Genomic DNA, 24188 nt, shown 5'->3' on the forward strand with positions numbered 1-24188 from the left:
GGGTGGAAAACCATTTACCATGCTAATGGACACCAAAAGAAAGCTGCGGTGGCAATCCTTATATCAGACAAATTAGATTTTAAACCAAAGACTGTAATAAGAGATGAGGAAGGACACTATATCCTACTTAAAGGGTCTATCCAACAAGAAGATCTAACAATTGTAAATATCTATGCCCCTAAAATGGGAGCAGCCAATTATATAAGGCAATTAATAACAAAAGCAAAGAAACACATTGACAACAATACAATAATAGTGGGGGACTTCAACACCCCCCTCACTGAAATGGACAGATCATCTAAGCAAAAGATCAACAAGGAAATAAAGACTTTAAATGACACACTGGACCAAATGGACTTCACAGACATATTCAGAACAGTCCATCCCAAAGCAACGGAATACACATTCTTCTCGAGTGCCATGGAACATTCTCCAGAATCGATCACATCCTAGGTCATAAATCAGGTCTCAACCGGTACCAAAAGATTGGGATCATTCCCTGCCTATTTTCAGACCACAGTGCTTTGAAACTAGAACTCAATCACAAGAGGAAAGTCGGAAAGAACTCAAATACATGGAGGCTAAAGAGCATCCTACTAAAGAATGAATGGGTCAAGCAGGAAATTAAAGAAGAATTAAAAAAATTCATGGAAACCAATGAAAATGAAAACACAACTGTTCAAAATCTTTGGGATGCAGCAAAAGCAGTCCTAAGAGAAAAGTATATAGCAATACAAGCCTTTCTCAAGAAACAAGAAAGGTCTCAAGTACACAACCTAACCCTACACCTAAAGGAGCTGGAGAAAGAACAGCAAATAAAGCCTAAACCCAGCAGGAGAAGAGAAATCATAAAGATCAGAGCAGAAATCAATGAAATAGAAACCAAAAGAACAGTAGAACAGATCAACGAAACTAGGAGCTGGGTCTTTGAAAGAATTAACAAGATTGATAAACCCCAGTGGCCAGACTTACCAAAAGAAAAGAGAAATGACCCAAATCAACAAAATCATGAATGAAAGAGGAGAGATCACAACCAACACCAAAGAAATACAAACAATTATAAGAACATATTATGAGCAACTCTATGCCAGCAAATTAGATAACCTGGAAGAAATGGATGCATTCCTAGAGATGTATCAACTACCAAAACTGAACCAGGAAGAAATAGAAAACCTGAACAGACCTATAACCACTAAGGAAATTGAAGCAGTCATCAAAAATCTCCCAACAAACGAAAGCCCAGGGCCAGATGGCTTCCCAGGGGAATTCTACCAAACATTTCAAGAGGAATTAATACCTATTCTTCTGAAACTGTTCCAAAAAATAGAAATGGAAGGAAAACTTCCACTCGTTTTATGAGGCCACCATTACCTTGATCCCAAAACCAGACAAAGACCCCATCAAAAAGGAGAATTACAGACCAATATCCTTGATGAACATGGATGCAAAAATTCTCACCAAAATACTAGCCAATAGGATCCAACAGTACATTAAAAGGATTATTCACCACGACCAAGTGGGATTTATCCCTGGGCTGCAAGGTTTGTTCAACATCTGCAAATCAATCAACGTGATACTATTGTATCTCATTAACAAAAGAAAGAACAAGAATCATATGATCCTCTCAATAGGTGCAGAAAAAGCATTTGACAAAGTACAGCATCCTTTCTTGATCAAAACTCTTCAGAGTATAGAGATAGAGGGTACATACCTCAATATCATAAAAGCCACCTATGAAATACCTACAGCGAATGTCATTCTTAATGGGGAAAAACTCAGAACTTTCCCCCTAAGGTCAGGAATGCGGCAGGGATGTCCACTATCACCACTGCTATTCAACAGTATTAGAAGTCCTAGCCACAGCAATCAGACAACAAAAAGAAATAAAAGGCATCCAAATTGGCAAAGAAGAAGTCAAACTCTCACTCTCAGCAGACGATATGATACTTTATGTGGAAAACCCAAAAGACTCCACCCCAAAACTGCTAGAACTCATACAGAAATTCAGTAAAGTGGCAGGATATAAAATCGATGCACAGAAATCAGTGGCATTCCTATACACCAAAAACAAGACAGAAGAAAGAGAAATTAAGGAGTCGATCCCATTTACAATTGCACCCAAAACCATAAGATACCTAGGAATAAATCTAACCAAAGAGGCAAAGGATCTGTACTCAGAAAACTATAAAATACTCAGGAAAGAAATTGAGGAAGACACAAAGAAATGGAAAAATGTTCCATGCTCATGGGTTGGAAGAACCAATGTTTTGAAGATGTCAATGTTACCTAGAGCAATCTGCACATTCAGTGCAATCCCCGTCAAAATACCATCCACTTTTTTCAAAGAAATGGAACAAATAATCCTAAAATTTGTATGGAACCAGAAAAGACCCCGAATAGCCAGAGGAACGTTGAAAAAGAAAAGCAAAGCTGGCGGCATCACAATTCCAGACTTCCAGCTCTATTACAAAGCTGTCATCATCAAGACAGTATGGTACTGGCACAAAAACAGACACATAGATCAATGGAACAGAATAGAGAGCCCAGAAATGGACCGTCAACTCTATGGTCAACTAATCTTCGACAAAGCAGGCAAGAATGTCCAATGGAAAAAAGACAGTCTCTTCAACAAATGGGGTGGGGAAAATTGGACAGCCACATGCAGAAGAATGAATCTGGACCATTTCCTTACACCACACACAAAAATAGACTCCAAATGGTTGAAAGACCTCAATGTGAGACAGGAGTCCATCAAAATCCTAAAGGAGAACACAGGCAGCAACCTCTTCGACCTCAGCCGCAGCAACTTCTTTCTAGAAACATCGCCAAAGGCAAGGGAAGCAAGGGCAAAAATGAACTATTGGGACTTCATCAAGATAAAAAGCTTTTGCACAGCAAAAGAAACAGTCAACAAAACCAAAAGACAACCGACAGGATGGGAGAAGATATTTGCAAATGACATATCAGATAAAGGGCTAGTATCCAAAATCTATAAAGAACTCATCAAACTCAACACCCAAAGAACAAAGAATCCAATCAAGAAATGGGCAGAAGACATGAACAGACCCTTCTCCAAAAAAGACATCCAAATGGCCAACAGACACATGAAAAAGTTCTCAACATCACTCGGCATCCGGGAAATCCAAATCAAAACCTCAATGAGATACCACCTCACACCAGTCAGAATGGCTAAAATTAACAAGTCAGGAAACGACATGTTGGTGGGGATGCGGAGAAAGGGGAACCCTCCTACACTGTTGGTGGGAATGCAAGCTGGTGCAACCACTCTGGAAAACAGTATGAAGGTTCCTCAAAAAGTTGAAAATAGAGCTACCATACGATCCAGCAATTGCACTACTGGGTATTTACCCCAAAGATACAAATGTAGGGATCCGAAGGGGTACATGCACCCCGATGTTTATAGCAGCAATGTCCACAATAGCCAAACTGTGGAAAGAGCCAAGATGTCCATCGAAAGATGAATGGATAAAGAAGCTGTGGTATATACACAGTGGAATATTATGCAGCCATCAAAAGGAATGAGATCTTGCCATTTGCAACGACGTGGATGGAACTGGAGAGTATTATGCTGAGTGAAATAAGTCAATCAGAGAAAGACATGTATCATATGACCTCACTGATATGAGGAATTCGTAATCTCAGGAAACAAACTGAGGGTTGCTGGAGTTGGGGGGGGGTGGGAAGGATGGGGTGATAGACATTGGGGTGGGTATGTGCTATGGTGAGCACTGTGAATTGTGCAAGACTGTTGAATCACAGATCTGTACCTCTGAAACAAATAATGGAATATATGTTAAGAAAAAAAAAAGAAGAAGATAGCAGGAGGGGGAAAAAAAAAAGCAAGACCCATCTATATGCTGCCTACAAGAGACTCTTTTCAGATCTAAGGACATCTGCTGATTGAAAGTGAAGGGATGGAAAAGCATTTATCATTCGAATGAAAGTGAAAAGAAAGCTGGGGTAGCAACACTTATATCAGACAAAATAGACATTAAAACAAAGACTGTAACAAAACACAGAGACACTATATAATAATAAAGGGAACAATCCAACAAGAAGATGTAACAGTTGTAAATATTTATTCACCCAACATGGGAGCACCCAAATATATAAAGCAGCTAAAAACAAACATAAAAGAAGTAATCAATAGTAGTATAATAATAGTAGGGGACTTTAACACCCCATTTACATCAATGGATAGATCATCCAAGTGGAAAATCATCAAGGAAAAAGAGGCTTTGAGGGACACATTGGACCAGATGGATCTAACAGATATATTCAGGACATTTCATCCTAAACAATAGAACACACGTTCTTTTCAAGTGCACATGGAACAGTCTCTGGAATAGATCATGTATTAGGCCACAAAACAAGTCTCAACAAATTCAAAAAGACTGAAGTCATACCATGCATCTCTTCTGATCACAACACTATGAAACTAGAAATCAACCATAACAAAAAATCAGGAAAGAACACAAATACATGGAGGTTAAATAACATTCTACTAAACAATGAATGGGTCAACCACGAAATCAAAGAGGAAATCAAAAAATACATGGAGACAAATGAAGATGAAAACACAGTGGTCCAAAATCTTTAGGATGCAGTAAAAGCTGTTCTAAGAGGGAAGTTTAGAGCAGTACAGGTCTACCTCAGGAAGTGAGAAAAATCTCAAACAACCTAATCTTACACCTAAAGGAGCTGGAAAAAGAAGAACAAACAAAACCCAAAATGAATAGAAGGAAGGAAATAAAGATTAGAGCAGAAATAAGTGAAATAGAAATTAAAAAAAACAATAGAACAAATGAATGAAACCAGGAGCTGGTTCTTTGAAGAGATCAACAAAATTAAAAAACGTTTAGCCAGATTCATGAGAGAGAGAGAGAGAACTCAAATAAAATCAGAAATGAAAGAAGAGAAATAATAACTGAAACCAAACAAAGAACAAAGGATTATAAGAGAATATTATAAAAAATTATATGCCAACAAACTGGCTAACCTAGGAATAATTTATAAATTCTAGAAACATATAAACTACCAAAACTGAATCAGGAAGAAATAGAAAATTTGAACAGACTGATTACCAGCAATGAAATTGAATCAGTAATCAAAACCTTCCAACAAACAAAAGTCCAGGATCAGAGAGTTCCACAGGTGAATTCTACCAAACATTTATTTTTATTTTTTATTTTTTTTAAGATTTTATTTATTTATCAGAGAGAGAGAGACAGAGGCAGGCAGAGGGAGAAGCAGGCTCCTTGCTGAGGAAGGAGCCCAATGTGGGACTCGATCTCAGGATCCTGGGATCATGACCTGAGCCGAAGGCAGACGCTTAACTGACTGAGCCATCCAGGCATTCCTCTAGCAAACATTTAAAGACAAGTTAATACCTATTCTTCTCAAACTATTCCACAAAATAGAAGAGTAAGGAAAGCTTCCAAATTCATTCTATGAGGCTAGCATTACCCTGATACCAAAACCAGATAAAGACATACAAAAAAAGAGAGCTACAGACAAATATTTTTGATGAACATAGATGCAAAAGTCATCAACAAAATACTAGCAAACCAAATCCAACAATACATTAAAAAAATTATTCACCACAATCAGGTGGGATTTAATCCCAGGATTGCAAGGGTGATTCAGTATTCACAGATCAATCAACGTGATACATTACCTCAACAAGAAGGAGGATAAAAATAATACGATCAGGGTGCCTGGGTGGCTCAGTTGGTTAAGTGACTGCCTTCGGCTCAGGTCATGATCCCAGGATCCTGGGATCGAGCCCCGCATTGGGCTCCCTGCTCGGTGGGAAGCCTGCTTCTCCTTCCCCCACTCCCCCTGCTTGTGTTCCCTGTCTCGCTGTCCCTCTCTCTCTCTGTCAATTAAATAAATAAATAAATAAATAAAATCTTTTTAAAAAAATCATATGATCATTTCAGTAGATGCAGATAAAGCATTTGACAAAGTACAGCATCCATTCATGATAAAAACCCTCAACAAAGTAGTTGTTATACCTCAACATGATAAAGGCCATATATGAAAACCCATAGCTAACATCATACTCAATGGTGAAAAACTGAGAGCTTTTCCCCTAAGATCAGAAACAAGACTAGGATGTTCACTCTCAGCACTTTTATTCAAGAGTACTGGAAGTCCTAGCCACCACAATTAAGAAAATAAATAAAAAACATCCAAATTGGTAAGGAAGAAGTAAAACTTTAACTGATGGCAGATGCCATGATACTATACATAGAAAACTTAACAGACTCCACCAAAAACTACTAGAACTGATAAATGAATTCAGTAAGGTTGCAGGATACAAAATCAATATACAGAAATCCATTGCATTTCTATACACCAATAATGAAGTAGCAGAGAAATTAAGAAAACAATCCTATTTACAATGGCATCAAAAATAATAGAATATCTAGGAATAAATTTAACCAAGGAGGTGAAAGACCTGTACTCTGAAAACTATAAAACATTCATGAAAGAAATTGAAGATGACACAAAGAAATGGAAAGGTATTCTGCGTTCATGGATTGGAAGAAAAAATATTGTTAAAATGTCCATACTACCCAAAGCAATCTACAGATGTAATGCAATCCCTATCAAAATACCACCAACATTTTTCACAGAGCTAGAACAAAAAATCCTAAAAACCATAAAGAAACCTAAATAACTAAAGCAATCTTGAAAAAGAAAAACAAAACTGGAGGTATCAGAATCCCAAAGTTGTAGTAATCAAAACAATATGGTATTGGCACAAAAATACACACATAAATCAATGGAACAGAATAGAGAGCATAGAAATAAACCCATGATTATATAGTTAATTAATCTTCGACAAAGGAAGCAAGAATATGCAATGAAGAAAAGACAGTCTTTTCAACAAGTGTTGTTGGGAAAACTAGACAGCTACATGCAAAAGAATGAAACTGGACCACTTTTTTTTTTTAAGATTTTATTCATTTATTTGAGAGAGAGAGGGCACGAGTGAGAGAGCAGCAGAGGGAGAGGGAGAAGCAGACTCCCCACCGAGTAGGGAGCCTGATATGGGGCTCAATCCCAGGACCCTGAGATCATGACCTGAGCTGAAGGCAGCCGTTTAACCAACTGAGCCACCCGGCACCCCAAAAGTGGACCACTTTCTTACACCATAAGCAAAAATAAACTCACAATGGATTAAGGACCTAAATGTGAGACCTGAAACCATAAAAATCCTAGAAGAGAACAAAGGCAGTAACTTAATTCACATTGGCTGAAGCAACTTCTTTCTAGATAGGTCTCCTGAGGCAAGGCAAACAAAAGTAAAAATAAACTATTGGGAATATATAAAAATAAAAAGCTTCTGCACAAAAAAGGAAACAATCAATGAAACTAAAAGTCAACTTACTGAATGGGAGAAGATATTTGCAAATGATATCCAGTGAAGGGTCAGTATCCAAAATGTATAAGGAATTTATACAACTCAACACCAGATACACAAATAATCTAATTTAAAAATGGGTAGAAGACATGAACAGACATTTCTCCAAAGACAAACAGATGGCCAACAGACACATGAAAAGATGCTCAACATCACTCATCAGCAGGGAAATGCAGTAAAAAACACAATGAGATATCAGCTCGCACCAGCAGAATGGCTAAAATAAAAAAGACAAGAAACACAGGTGTTGGCTAGGATGTGGAGAGAAAGGAATGAACCCTTGCACACTGTTGGTGGGAATGCAAACTGGTGCAGCCACTGTGGAAGGAAGTATGGAGATTTCTCCAAAAATTAAAAATAGGACCACTCTACTATCTAGTAATTGCAGTACTAGGTATTTATTCAAAGAATATGAAAAGACGAATTTGAAAAAATATATGCACTCCTATATTTATTGCAGCATTTTTTATAATAGCCAAACTATGGAAGCAGCCCAAGTGTCCATCCACAGATGAATGGATAAAGAATATGTCAGTCCACAGATGAACAGATGCGTGTGTGTGTGTGTGTGTGTGTGTGAGAGAGAGAGAGAGAGAGAGATGGCAAGATTTCATTCTTTTTATGGCTGAATAATATTCCAATGTATGTATGTATATATATGTGATATATATAAGGATATATGTGATATATATAAAGGAAAAATTAGACAAATCAAAAACAGACTCTTAACTATAGAGAACAAATTGATGGTTACCAGAGGCGGCGGGGTGGCAGGGTGGGTGAAATAGGTGAAGGGAATTAAGAGTACCCTTACTGTGATGAGCACTGAGTAATGTACAGAATTGTTGAATCACTGTATTGTACATCTGAAACTAATATAACACTGTTAACTGTACTGGAATTAAAAGTAAAAAAAAAATAAGGTTGAGAAATTAGCTTTTTCCAATTAGCTGTTTGTGGTACTATTATGTTACTTACTAGTATGTATTTGCAGAAACGGTGAGTTCTCCCTTGAGTTTTTATTATTGTTGTGTTTTTCTCCGTTAGCCAAGTGATTTCCTTCACCTGCCCTCTTATAGTTCTTTTTCTTTTGCCACATCATCCTCCCTAAAGAAGATAGATAGAAGTGGAGACAATATGTTCAGAAAAGAGCATCCAATTTCACAGAAAGAACACTTACATAGGCATTTCAGTTTTAGTGATTTTCTTTTCCCATGGCCAGTTTAACTAGCCTGAATAGTAATTGGCAAGATACAGGTAGTAATGACTAATTAATTCTTCTCAGAAGCATTGTGAGCCCTGTATTTATAAAGTTCTGGAAGTTTTATTTCTAGTAGATTTAATTTCAGTGTAAAGCATATAAAAATCATTGTAATGCCTAAAAGTCTGAATTATTATATATTTATTTAATTTTAAGGATCTTAGTTTGCTAGTAAATGGGGGACATCCTTTGCAGACGGGAAATCACTTATAATTCAATACTGGGTGGATTAATGGATTCCATCAATGATGTATCAGATGTACTAAAATTATGTAAATTTAGTAGATTCAGTTGATTTAATGTAATTGAAAACATACTAGTTAAGCCTAAAGTTTACAGATTTCTTGGGGAATGATCAGTGAAGCTTTAATGTTAATTTTTTAAGATGGTTAAATTCAATGTTCAGCTCTTTTTTGTGTTTTATTATTGCAGCACCTTAAATTCAAGGAAACAAATCTTGTAATGCTGCAGCAGTTTAATGCACTAGCTCAACTCCGCCGTGTCGACCAGTTGACAATTGATCCTCAAGGAAATCCAGTTGTCAATTTTACACTCTGGAAATACTATGTACTGTTTAGGCTGAGCCACTTTAGTATGCAGAAAATAAATGGGACAGAGGTAAGATAAACATAAGTCAACTGTAGAATTAAAATATTCCTTTTTTAGGGGAAATAGTCATAATAATGGTCAGGAAATTCGGTAACCATGATAGAACTTTTTTTTTTTTAAGATTTTATTTATTTATTTATTTGACAGAGAGAGACACAGTGAGAGAGGGAACACAAGCAGGGGGAGTGGGAGAGGGAGAAGCAGGCTTCCCACTGAGCGTAGAGCCCGATGTGGGGCTCGATCCCAGGACCCTGGGACCATGACCTGAGCCCAAGACAGACATTTAATGACTAAGCCACCCAGGTGCCCCACCATGATAGAACTTTTGAGAAATATTGTGGATCTTTCCCAAATCTTGACATTTAAGCTAAAAATCCATCAAAAAACTTCTAAAGCACTAGACAGACTTTAAAAATAGTAACCAAATCATGGTGAATAGCAAATACTTTTACTGTTGTTTGTAAACATTCAGAGAAGTAAAATGTTGGTAGGATGACAGTTAAGAAAAAAAAGAACACTTATGTAGGTACTGTGATCTTTGTATTCTTCAAAGTGTTTTGCAGACTGCCGGACACATAAGAAGGATGGGGAAGTAATACCCAAAGGTCAGCTGATAAGGGTCATGGTAGAGGAAGGGAGGAATAAAGTGAGAAAAAAAGAGAATGTATGCAGGAAAAGAAAAATAATTTTAAAAAGATGAGAAGGAGAAATAAGGAAGAAAGGTAAAAAAGAGAAAGTAAAAATGAGAAAAAAAGGAAATAAAACAAGCATATGTAAATGGCTGGACTGCTTTGTTAATAGTTTGTAACAGCTGCCTGTGGATTACCTGCACTGTATAACTCAGGCCTGGAATATTATTAGTGAAAGGATATTTTTCAGATTAATTTTGCTAAGCTTGTCACAAGGGTAATCTCCTTGCTATCCAAAGACCATGTTCTCTAAGTACTATTTTGGAAGAAAAGAGAAACTATGCTTCTTCCTCTCCTGTGGAATTCCTGCACTGAATTTAAATTAATCCTCCAAAGAAAGAAGATCTCTAATATGCTGTTAGTATTATTACGATTATCTCTTAACATTCAGAAGACCTCTTTATTGTAAAACGAGCTGTAATCAAGTTTGCCAGCATGGTGGTAATAGCAACTGTATTTCCCTGCAGCTGATGTACTACAAGTACCTCTGGCCTAGCACTCTAAAAATCTGGTAGAGTGTTAAGAGACTGGAGATCCCTGGGTCAGTGTACAACAGCCAAGTGAAATTTGCATCAACCATGGTAGGCTCATGACCACAGTATCAGCTATCTGTCGAAGATGTAGGACAAATCTGGAACCTTCAGACGACTAATTTCTCCAGCTAGTTCCCAAGAGATTTGGCTCAGTCTTGTGTACTCTTGTGTATTCTCTTGGCACTTCCCAGAGAGGTTGTAAGTCATTGATCAGAACTAGTATTTAGTCCCCTGGACTGGAAGTAGAATAGTTACTTTGGCTATGGGTGAGTATTCTCCTTCATTAAGGGCCAGACTGTTGACCCCATTAACCTAAGTAGTGTATTTACCCAGACATGGATCACTACTAGAGATGTATTAATTATGATAGAACCTTGAAATAGGAAGGAATGGTACAGTATAATTACATAAAATAGAGAAGAATTCGAAAGAACCAATATAACTTATTCTGATTTAAAGTTCCTAAAATGTCAATGCCTGGGATATTTGACCCTTTATTTAAACAGTCTAAAATAAAGCTGCTTATCTCAACCTTGACAATATGTAGTAATATTATACAATATACCTACTTTTCTTTGTATATGAGAGAGAATAATAGTGCTTGAGGTAGAATTAAATTTGAATTGTGAGCATCAAGAAGAAAAGATGGAGTAGTGGCCTGCACTGGCCACTAGGTGACTATGTTAGACCAAACAACTTAGTTGTCAGCTAAAGGAAAGATTTGAGGGAACAGCAGCCTCGTTAACTCTGAGGGTCTTAGGGAAAATGTGAGATTGCACTGAATCATGTGTATAAGATGCTTGTGAATTACGGGTTTATTTTTTGGAAAATGCCTGTGAAGTGTATTACAGCAGTATTAATGAATTTTTTTAAGTTCCAAAATTTAACTATACCAGGGTTTCTCAACCTCAGCTCTGTTGACATTCTGGGCCACGTAATGCTTTGTTGTGGGGGCTGCCCTGTGCAATGTAAGATGTTTAGCAGCATCCCTGGCTTCAACCCACTAGATTCTAGTAGCTCCCCTCTGCCAGTTGTGATAACCAAAAATGTCTCCAGACATTGTCAAATGTTTCCCTAGGGGCCAAAATGGCCCCTGGTTGGGAACAACTGGTTACATAGGCAAACTAATAGTATTTAAAATGCAAGCAACCATATCTTATATTAAAGAAAATATGCCCAGATATTAATCCAAGTCCCACTTTTAGCTTTTAGTACCTTCTTGGTTAACATAGGAATAAGCCCTCACAGAGAATACCTGTGACAGTTCCTTGTGGAGAGAAAGGTAGACATAGTTTTAGAATGAACAGGAGTACCTTGCCTATCTAACGTTCCGTCTCTCAGAAAAGGACAATGTTATTCTTATAGAAGCAAGGTATGAACAACACCTTGGCTTACCTTTGACACATTATTAAAGTGAATCTATTCCATTGACACTTGAGAATTTTCCCCCTAAATCATTCTACTCCAAGAAACTATAGGATTTCTGAAAAAAAAAAAATCATTAAGAATTTAAGTTGCCTCAAGTCTAATTCTCAGGGAACATTGCTTTGAGTCAGAGCTAATTCATCACCTCGGTCATCCTCCATCACCATGAGCCAACAGCTGTACATCTTCACTTCAGTTAAGTTAGGGAAGAAAGAGATGTCAATGAGAACTCTCCTTTTACAGCCCAGAGAAGGCACTTCCCTGGACTAAAAGAAAACACGTTAGAAATTTCTTTGAAATTGTGTTAAGTGTATCAAGCTAGAGCCAGTGTCATTTTGACCCCTCTCCATTGTATCTCTTCAGGTGACGCAGAATGATATGATAATGGCTGAAAGGCTCTTTGGAATCTTAGCACATGTTGCATCTTCCGAGTTACCCCAGTACCGTATGATTTCAATTCTGGGTGATGCCAGGTAATCTTTAATTTCTGTCATTTTTATAGAATTTCTGTTGCACTAGAAAAAAGGAATACATTCCACACACCTCTTAACTGCCACTTGTGCATCCCACAAACATTGATCCTAAATTTGTCTTGTGGCTGGCCCTCTTCAAAGTGTTGGGGTATAAAGTTGAATAAGACAAAATTCTTGCTCTTATGTGGCTTATAAGCTAATAATTTAAAGATATATGTAAGTACTTAAAATGTGAATGTTTCAGATTTCAGAGAGGGCTGTAGGAGTATAGGAGAGACCAACTGCACTTTGGAAGAACATAAGGGAAAGCTTCACAGAGGAGGTAACATTTTATCTAGCTCTTCAGGAATGAGGAGTTTTTCAGGTAGAGGATATAGGGGAAAGAGATTTGCAAAGGTGCAAGGAATTGTAACAAGTTTAGTATAATTGGAGCATGGGATAATTGTGAATAGTGACAGTAAATGAAGCGAGAAAGATTGTGGTTTGATTTTGAAGAGTTTTGCAATCCATTCAAAACAAAAATGAATACTTGTGCTTTGTAATTAAGCACAACAATCGTGTGATTAGATGTATATTCTAGAAAGGCTGCCATTTGAACAGACAGAGATGGATGGACTGCAGACCAATCGAGAGGCTCATTATAGTCCAGGAGGGAGATTTTGAAGGCATGAACTAAGACAGTGAGAGTGGAGAATAGGATAAATTGAAAAATACTTAGAAGAGAACAGAACCTGATAGAACACACTAAGAAAATGTGCGTGGATGGAAGGAGAAAAGTCGAGGATGCTATGTCAGTCATGATTCAGTTATAGATAAGAGAATTCACTCTGGCTAGAATAAGCAGAAAACGACTGATATACAAGGAATTAGTTGTCTATAAAATCATCAGAAGGGACGGGGAAGCAGTCTAATGACTCCCAGAATGATACCACAGAACCAGCCCACCAAGAAAACTGCCGCCTCTGCTCAGGGAACTAGCTGATCAGGAGACTGTCATCCCAGTTGCAACCTCCAGGATCATACCACTTTCACTGCGTGGGGGATCAGGAATTCCTCACTCCTGTCCCCAGAACTTGGTTGCAGAATTTACAATTACAGATTTGTAATTTGTACCGAAAAAAACCGGGTATGTGTGTGCTATCTCTACTTCCCCACTTAGCTCAGTTCTGCTTTCAGATCTTACCCAAGTATGTCTGATTGGTAGAATCTAAATCCCATAAAAAACCTATAAAATCACTTGAGAAAAAAATATTGAAGGAGGGACTGCTACAAAATGAAGAGTGAACACAAGAAATAGGAAGCATTGAATTCAAAAACTGATGGTGTGGAAATAAGTAAAAATTAGAGGAAAAAATGAAACAAGATGAAACCAGAGAGGAAGACAAACCATAAGAGACTCTTGATCTTAGGAAACAAACTGAGGGTTGCTGGAGGGGAAGGGGGTCGGGGAATGGGGTGGCTGGGTAATGGACATTGGGGAGGGTATGTGTTGTAGTGAGCGCTGGGTGTTATGTAAGACTGATGAATCACAGACCTCTACCCCTGAAACAAATAACACATTATATGTGAATTTTAAAAATATGCTCATAATTAAGGAATTAAAAATTAAAATAATAATAAAAATAAAATATGTCTAAAAAATATATTTATCAAAAATATTAATGCATAAGGAAAAATTTAGTAACCTGAAAATAAAAATCCCAGAAATTCCTAAGGGAAAGGAAGTTAAACTTTCCTAAGTTTTTTTTTCCCCCTTGGGACTACTACTTAGCACCAAAAGTTGATGGAAAAATACATGTTTAACTGTGTATATTAAAATTTTAAGGGCTACATTAGGAAGAAAGGCTAGATGGTACAGATTCTAAACCACTAAAAAGAAAAAAGATCAACAAAAGGCTGGAAGGGAAGAAAAAAGAAAAATAAATATGTTATTTATAATAAATATTAATGAATGGAATTCTCCTATTAATAGATAATGGCTATCAGGATTAAAATTGAGTTACATGTTGTCTTTGGAGAAATACTCCTGAAGAAAGCAATATATAAAGTTTGAAAATAAAGGGATGAAAATATATAACAGGGAAACGCCAACAATAGCAACAAACAAATCTGGGAATATTAATATTAGTGATAATAGAACTGATGACCAAAAGCTACAATCTACCAAAAAATATAATTATGAAACTTAATGTAACTCAGCTCCTAAATACATCAACAAGTACAAGTATACATTGACAAATTCACAGTTATTGTGATAGATATTAATCTAATAGATCAGTAGATCAAATAAACCAAAAAAAAAAAAAAAAAAAAGAATATGGAGGATTTGAATAACACAGTTAATGTACTTTATCAAATAAATGGATTTATAATTTTATCCCCAGACTCTTATTTCCAATTCAAAAACAAATTCTATTCAAACACCTATGAAATGTTTGCAAAAATTGGACATATATTAATCTCAAAGGAAATCTCCCATGTTTCCCAAAAAACATACTCAAACAGATCACTTTCTCTAATCATATGATAAAATTAGAAAAATAATGAGCCAAAATTTTACCCAGTTGAAATTGGAAACACAAAGAAACAGGAGAAGCAGTTTCCCAGAAAATAAAATACAGTGCCTTTAAACTTAAAAAAGATGTTTAACATCAATCGAAGTCATAGACATGAAAATTTTAAAACAATGAGACAACTTTGTGGGGAAAGACTAAAAGTTTGGTGGGATATAGCATGTTGAAACAGAATTTTTATACACTGTTGGTGGTATAAGTTGAGGCAATTCTTAGCAATACCTAACAAATTTTAAGTTTATATCCCCTTTGACTTAGTAATTTTGCTTAAAGGAATCTTTTTCGGATAGCGTTTTTTTACATGAGCACAAATATATGTATGTGTTCAAGGATTTTCAATGCAGCCAGTGTTTATAATAGCAAAAATATGAAAGCCACTAAATTTCAACTAATAAAAGACCAATGACAGGCCACTCAAAAAATAATTAGTGGTTCTGATATGAAACAGTCTGTAAGATGTCTTAGAAAATAAAAGTGGAAGTTATAGGACGGTTGTATAGTGAACTGCAATTTATGAGATATGGGGCAGACATTTCAAAGATGTCCTTGTGTAATTTTAAAATATTTGATTTTTAAAAAAATGACTGTCTCTAGGAGTTGAGCTGAGGACACTAGGGTTCCAAAAGTGTGTAAAAGCTTTCTTTTTACTGTATGCTTATAGATAACTGCTCGAATTACCTTTTTGGGTTTTATTTCTGTTTTGGTTTTTGTTCTTTTTATTATTATTATCATATTCCTTTTTTAAAAAAGATTTTAAAAAGTACTTTAACTCTTTTGGGTTGAAAAATAAATTAAAACCAAAGTTATAAATCACATATAAATGAATTTGATAATAAGGACACTCTGTGTCACAGCCTGTGGGATGTTGCTAAAACTGTACTGAGAAGAAATGATATATCTTTAATATACTTGTTAGGAAACAAGAAAGATTAGAAATTAATGAATGAGGCTTTCAACTCAAGAAGCTAGAAAAATACCAAAGTAAAGTAAAAGAAAATGGAGGTAAGAAATTCATGAAGATAAAGTAACTTTTAAAGAAATAAGAAAGAATAGTTGACTAGTAAAAGCAAAAATTGACTCTTTATAAAGACCATTTTCTAAGGAAAATCCAAGAACTCAACTATTAAACTTTTTTATAACTAATTAGAATATATAACAAGGAAACCAGACACTATATCAGCATACAAATATAATTGGCATTTCTTCATTAAAATAATAAATTCTTGAAAATAGTATTAGAAAAGTATCCCATTTATAGAGGCAATAAAAATGATAAAATATCAGGAAATCCACCTGACATAAAGTAACTAAGAAGTAAACAGTGAAATTAGGAATAAAAAAAGAAGTCTAAAAAATGGAAAGATGTACATTGTTAATGAATTCTGAGGCTTAATAAAAATGTCAATTTATTTTAATTAAATCATGTAATTATTAAATTTCCAAGCAACAATCCCAGTGTGATTTCTCAGTAAACTTTATTTTTATTTTTACTTTTTGTTTTTTTAATATTTTTCTAAATTTTATTTTATTATGTTATGTTAATCACCATACATTGCATCATTAGTTTTTGATGTAGTGTTCCATGATTCATTGTTTGCGTATAACACCCAGTGCTCCATCAATACGTGCCCTCTTTAATACCCATCACCAGGCTAACCCCTCTCCCCACCCCCAATTTCTCAGTAAACTAAACAAGATGAATTTTGTATCTTAGGAAGGCATTCATCATCTCAAGTTTATCAAAACATTCTGCTATACTTTCTAATACTTTTTAAAGTTTTGACACATTTAGCTCACAAAAATTTAGAACTTTTGTATGATAAAAGACATCATAAAGTCAAAAGACATGAACAGACAGGGAGAATGTATTTGCAACACGTTTAACAGATTTAAGAAGTCCTACAAATTTAGTAAGAAAAAGACAATCAACATGAAAGTAAAAGTAAAGGATATAAAGACTTTACAACAGCAACAAAAAAAGACCAATTATTGTAAGAAAAGATCCAACTCACTTGTAATCAGAGAAGTAAAAATTAAAACAATGAGGTTTCATTTTTGCCAATGAGATTGAGTAAAAAATTTAAGAACTAATAATATTGGGGGTTTATTAGTATTCAGAGAAATATATAGTCTACATTATTGGTGGAAGTGTAACCTGATGCAGACTCGTGAAGGAAGTAGTTCAGCAATATCTGTCATATCTTTGAACCCAGAAGTTCTAGTACTAGGAGTATAGCCTATTGAAATGCACATACATGGGCACAAAAAACTTACATACAGGCTGTCATTGCTTTATTGTTTGTAGTAACCCAACTTTAGAAAGTAATTAAATGCCTAACAATAGGGAAAGTCAAATAAATCATGATACTTCTAAACTATGAATGTAGTATCTATATGATACTGTGTACATTACAATCATTATAAGACAATAAGAAAAAGAAGAAAAAGGAAAAAAAAAGATTAAAGTAGTTTTTCTGTTCTGATGTGAAATGATCCAGAGACAGATAGTTCATTAAATAAAATAGTGTAAATGAGCATTTATATTATGACCCGATGTTATTTTTAAAAGCAACAAAATAAATGTATATGTATAAATACAGAGGCATAGAAAGGGAGTTAAAAAGATGAACACCCGATAGGATGTGGATGTTAGGAATGGTGGTTGAGTAGTTAAAGAGTGGTTTTCAAGTTTTACTCTATGTATGTTTGTGCAATTTGGAAGTTCTTATTGAGAATACATTAGACTTCTCCAATAATGGTAAGTTAGGTTGTTTTGACAATTCCTTGCACTACAAACAACTAAAAATTTGGATAAAATAAAAAATGAAAACTCCATAAAAGTACTGAAGAGGTGACAACACAGATACTTTGGATTTTGGCATTATTTTGTAAGGATTATAAAACGACTATGCATAGTGTATTTCATGATATAATTAGTCAAGTTTGAAAATACCTGGAAACAACAAGAAAATTTAAAAAGTGATCCATCAGATCTGGAAGGAAACCAAAGGAAGTTCTGTAAATGAAAAATACAACAAACACAATTAAAACTTGGGACGCCTGGGTGGCTCAGTCGGTTGAGCATCTGCGTTTAGCTCAGGTCATGATCCCAGAGTCCTGGGATTGAGTCCCGCATTGGGCTCCCTGCTCAGTGGGGAGCCTGCTTCTCCCTCTGCCTGCCACTCCCCCTGCTTGTGCTCTCTCTCTCTCTCTGACAAATGAATAAATAAAAAATCTTAAAAAAAAAACCACACACAATTAAAACTTAAGAGGTTTAACAGCCAATTAGACCTACTTGAAAAGAGAATCAGTAATTTGGGAAATAGCTTAGAGGGAATTTTGTCAAATGAAGCACAAAGAGAAAGGAACATCTGGAAAAGCAGTTAAGAAATTTGGAGATAGAATGAGTAAAAAGGTTTAAAATATGTTTGATTGGAATTTCAAAAAGATAAAGAAGGTGTGGTAGAGGTAATATTTAAAAATAATGGCAGGGACGCCCGGGTGGCTCAGTTGGTTGAATGTCTGCCTTTGGCTCAAAAAATAATAAATAAAGATAATGGCAAAGAATTTTTTAGAACTGATGAAATACACTAATCTACACATTAGACAAGCTCAATCAATTCCAAATGTATTCAGCTAAAAGAAATCTACCCAAGTCACCTCACAGTGAAACCACAGAGCACCAACTATAAAGGTAAAAAATTCTAAAACAACCAGGAAAAAAGATCTTAAAGGAGTGCACATCAGCAACTGACTTCACAACAGCAGCAGTGGAAGTTAGAAGACAGGATAATACATATATTCAGTGTACTGAAGGAAATTAATTGCCAACAACCTAGATTTCTATACACTGTAAAAATGTCTTTTAAGAATGAAGATAAAATAAAGACACTTTAAAGCAAAGTAATAAAAAACAAAAGCTAAGGTATTTCCCACCAGTATTCCTGCACTAAAAGAAATTATAAAGCCTGTAATTAAGCAGAAGGAAAGTGATCCCAGATAGAAGGTCTGAGGTGCAAGAAGAGCTAAATAAAGAGCAAGGAAAATACCAAATTTGTGGGATAAAGCCAAATGAACATTGACTGTATAAAGTAACAATAATTATGTGTTGTGGGTTTTAAAATATATAAAATTAACTTACACTACAATAGTGTAGTGTAGGAGGAAGTAGATAAAGATATAGTGTTTTAGATCCTTGTATTATCTAGGAAGGAGCTATAGTAATTAAGGCCAGATGTTAGTTAAGTTAAGAGTGCATGTTCTAATTTCTATGGTAACCAAAGAATAAAGAGTGTACAGCTTCTAAACTAATAAGGAGGAGGGGAGAGAAATGGAAATGAAGAGAAAGAGAAAAGAAACATAGAACATGTGGGTCAAATTGAAAGAAAAGAAAATGTCAGATTGAACCTAAATACGACTGTATCAGCAATTCCATTTGTACCAAAAGTCAGAGGCTTGGACCAAGAGTCATTTTCTCCCCTGAGTCTGCAAGTCAGCTGGATGGCTGTGCCTTCAGCTGGGGTCCTCATGCATCTGCAGTCACCTATGGGTTGGGTACGCAGCTCTGCTGATCTAGTCTGGGCTCTCACTTGTTCGGGAGTTGGCCAGCTATAAACTGGTCTAGGGAGGCCTTAGGACAAGTTGTCTTTGCTCCACCTGGTCGCTCATGCTCCAGAAATCTGCCTGGGCTTGTTTTCATGGGAGAAGAAGGGTTTAAAGAGAGAGAAAAAACATGCAAGGACTCCTGAGGCCTGGTCTAAGCAGGAGGTAGCCTGCTTAGCTGCAGAATCACATTGTAAAGGGCATGAATTCAAGGGAGCTCGTAATTATTACCATCAATGTTATCAATGATAAAATACAAATGTATTAATTGTTCTGGTTAAAAGCCAAAGATTGTCAGATTGAGTAAAAAAATGAAGTTCAGTTATATGTTGTTTACAAGGGACACATCTGAAACATAAGGTTACATAAAGTTTAAAAGTAAAAAAGTGAGAAAAGGTAACAACATAAATATTGGCCAAAATAAAAACAGAGTAGCCATTGAGGACTAAATAGACTAAGGTTAGAAGCCATACTAGAAATAAAGAGGATCATTTCAAAATGATAATAAGTTCAGTTCATCTGAAATATTAAGATAAATTTGCTAATTTAATTTGTATGCACCTATTAGCATAGCCTTAAAAACCTATAAACCAAAAATCGACATTACTATAACTCCGCCATTACAGTGGGAAGTTTTAATATACTTTTGAGTAGTTAATTTAAAAAGGATATGAAATACTTAAACAACATGATTAACAAATTTGATTTAATGGACATTCAAAGAACATTGCCTCCAATAACATGTTCTTTTTAAGCATGCATGGAAATTTATAAAAATTGATCAAATACTATCCATAAGGCAATTATCAGCAGATTCCAAAGGATTTACATAGCCCATGTTTTCTGTTCAAAATGCAATTAAGCTTTAACTCAGTTACTCAGTGTTAACCAGGAAATCTCCGTATATCTGGAAATCAAAAAACACATTTCTAAATAACCCACAGGTTAAAGACAATTTTATAATGGAAACTACCTTGAACTGAAATATAACAAAAATACCACATTTCAAAACTTGTGGAATAAAGTTACATGATGCTAAATGAAAACATTTTAGCCTTTGAAATGCATGTATTAGGAAAGAATAAAGGCTGAAAATGAATGAGCTAAACATTTATCTAAAGAAGTTAGGAGAAGAAAATAAAGAAGTTAGGAAGAAAAAAGCAAAATAATCCTGAAGGAAGTTAAAAGAAATAATGACATTAAAAACAGAATAACGAGGGACACCTAGGTGGCTCAGTCAGTTGGGTATCCAACTCTTGGTTTTGGCTCAGGTCATGGGCTCAGGTTCCTGAGATTGAGCCCCACATCTGACACCACTCAGCAGGGAGTCTGCTTCAGGATTCTCTCCCCTGCCCACCCTACCTCTTCCCCTACTTACGAGCACTCTCTCTCTCTCTCAAATAAATAAATAAATCTTTAACAAAATAAAAATAAAAACAGAATTAATGAAAAATTGATTATTTGAAAAGACTAATATAAGTGATAAAATGTACATATGCATTGCTTTGGTAATTAAAAAGTCAATAAAGAAAATGCAGGTAAAGATCTATATGTTACTCACTTTTTTCTTTATAAAAGTGAGAAAATTATACTACCTAAATATCCAAAACAAGAGCCTGATTAGGGAAGTTGATTAACATCACAATTGAATTTTATTCATTCATTAAATTTTAATGACATAGAAAAATGCTGATTACATAGCATTGAATGAAAACAAGTGTACAAAATCAGATGTTTAGTATGATCTTAACTTTTTACAAAAATTCGTAGAAAAAACCTGCAAAAAAATACGTTGAATGTGAACAATGTTTTAGATTTATATAGATTTATGAGCTATAGATTTATGGGTGATTTTTATCTATTTCTTTATACTTTTCAAAATGTGTACTCCTTAAAATACTTCTAAAATTGCTGTTTGTTTGTTTGTTTGTTTTAAGATTTTATTTATTTGACAGAGAGAGACACAGTGAGAGAGGGAACACAAGCAGGGGTAATGGGAGAGGGAGAAGCAGGCCTCCCGCGGGGCAGGGAGCCCGATGTGGGGCTCGATCCCAGGACCCTGGGAAAATGACCCAAGCCGAAGGCAGATGCTTAACGACAGCCACCCAAGCACCCTAAAATTGCTGTTTTATGCTTTTAAATTAGAAAAGGGTAAAGAGCTATTCTTCTTCTCTTCCTAATCTTTAGTTTGGTTTATAGTAAAGTAGTAATACCCCTTCACTTAGAGACACCCTAAGTCTGGTGGAAACCAGAAATCAACTTTCACAGGAGATGAGTTGCATTTCTCTGTCTAGGCTTATGGGTCTGCCAGTGATGCTCTAAACACTGTTCATGTTCTTCATAATCAAATGAAGTTTCCAGTTTCATTATTTACCTCCTACTAGGATCTTGCCCCAATATGCTAACACTTGGAGGTTTTTAGGTTTTGTTTATTTTGGTTTTGCCTAAAGTTAAACCAGTATCCCATTCCATTTTCTAACTGTGAGTAATACTACTGAGCTGCATAATGGAATCATGAACTATTTGTGTGATTTATAAGAGGTAATATATGTTTTACGAAAGATAATGACTTAGAAAGTTTGGCCTAGGGTGGCTGGGTGGCTCAGTCTGTTAAGCGTCTGCCTTCGGCTCAGGTCATGATCCCAGGGTCCTGGGATAGAGCCCTGCATTGGGTTCCCTGCTTCATGGGGAGCCCGCTTCTCCCTCTGCCGGCTGTTCCCCCTGCTTGTGTGCTCTCTCTCGGTCAAATAAATAAATAAAATCTTAAAAAAAAAAGTTTGGCCTACTACTCTTTAATTGGGTTGTTTTGTGCTCTGTGATTTTTAAATTTTGTATTGATTTCTTTAAGGTAGGGTTTGTTCACTTTAGAAATGGTTGAGACATGTTTATGTTGATGACTGGTAGTTGTGAAACAAAAGAATTTGGGTTGACTAGCTTAATTAGTAGAAAGATTGGGGTATTGAACTGAGTTCAAATAAATAACTCAGACTCATAAAACAGACATTCCAAAGAGCATATGCTTCCCTTGAAAGTCAACAAAAAGTAGACACATTTTAATAAATCTCATTGATAACTATATCTCTTGACTGTCTTTCTACAGAAAGAAGCAATTCCGGTATCTGCTAGAAACCAAAGGAAAAAAACCTGGTCTTGTCAATGAAGAAAACAGTGATAGCAAAAGACTTGTAGGAGAAAACACAAACCGTGCTATGCTAAATTATACCACGAGAGACTTTTATAACGAAAGGCTAGAGGTAAAACCACCATCAGTCTTTGGGATCTGGTGCCTGGATATCTCCCACCTGGCGTGGGACTTGGCAGTTGTATATTTCTCCCTTTGATCAGTGAAGATAACATGTTTGTGGCCTGGAAAGTTAGCCAGCCTGATGTTATGTACAGCTGGAGACAGTGGGCACCATGGCATTAGGAAGAAGTAGAGTCCATAGTTCCAATATCTTTATTTCAGCAGAAAAAAATGTTCCAAAGAAATCTGTACCAAAAATTTAGACCAAAGTGGACCAAGGGTTCTGATCTGTCTGAATTAAGACAAGAGATACGGGCTTGCTGTGAATACTTAACTGGCCCATGTTGGGTTGTGTCCTTGATGTTCTCATTCACTGCTTTCATTCTCCTACACCATTAACTTCTGTGTCCTTAATCGTGTGATGTCATTTTAACCTATTCTGTTTCCACTGTAGCTGCTTAGCCAGAAAAGCTGGAACTAATTTTTTACTTCTTTGTATTCAGAGGTTTATTGGAGGAATACAGTGTTAGGGGGCCACAGGAGCTGCAAAGAAGAAGAGCATGCAGCGCCGGCCTTGGTGGAACACATACGAAAGCTGAAGAAACAAATCCTCTAAATAATAATAGAATGTGGAGATTCTGCAAGAGATTTTGAGGGGACTGAAGGGCAAAAGAGCAAGACAAAGAGAGCAGGGAGCACTCACTGACTTTAACTGATGTGCAAGGCACCGTGAGTTATATTTATATAACTCACACAGGTTTTATATATGTATTTTATATATATATATATATATATATATATGGCAGTAAAATGGCCAGGCAAGTGGTTTTCAGATGTTTTTTAAAAGCCATGGAACTCTTTATTCAAACCATATTGTAGTTGAAACCCAGTATGTCAAAACAAAGCAAAAACAGCCGAGCAGCTGTTGTTATTAAGGGAAAGGAGGCTTCAGAGCTTCATTTGATTGGATTGTCTATTCTTTTCCTTTCTCCTCATCTCTCCCCGAGTCCTGAAGCATCTCTTCGGAACCCATAGGGGCTCTAAGGATTCAGCTTGAAAATACCTTGAAAACTCAATGCAATTGATATTTTTATAACATCCTAAAAGATGTTCAGATTCTGCTTCAAATTCTTCTAGTACAAAAATTACTGCTTCATGAGGTAGCTCTTTATCACTGAACAATTCCATTGGTGAAAAAATTCTTACTCATGTGAAGCTGAAATCTGCCTCCTAATAACTTTTAATTCATGACCCTAGTACCACCTTATGTAGAAAAGAGAATTCATTTCTTTCTCATGAAAACTCTTCAAATGCTTGAAGTCAATA

The 24188-nt window shown here is 35.8% G+C and overlaps 1 protein-coding gene across 6 annotated transcripts in view; it reads left to right on the forward strand.

Moving 5' to 3' along the window:
* Positions 1-24188, forward strand: part of LRRC49 (leucine rich repeat containing 49) — a 165888-nt gene that overhangs the window by 133285 nt on the left and 8415 nt on the right. For all 6 annotated transcript variants that reach the window (XM_032418081.1, XM_032418083.1, XM_032418082.1 and 3 more), the window contains 3 exons: positions 9147-9332; positions 12334-12443; positions 22719-22872. In XM_032418081.1, coding sequence (XP_032273972.1) covers positions 9147-9332; positions 12334-12443; positions 22719-22872 — 450 coding nt within the window. The remainder of the gene's footprint in view (positions 1-9146; positions 9333-12333; positions 12444-22718; positions 22873-24188) is intronic.

This window comes from Phoca vitulina, unplaced genomic scaffold (assembly GCF_004348235.1).
Source record: "Phoca vitulina isolate PV1807 unplaced genomic scaffold, GSC_HSeal_1.0 scaffold20, whole genome shotgun sequence".
NCBI lineage: Eukaryota > Metazoa > Chordata > Mammalia > Carnivora > Phocidae > Phoca > Phoca vitulina.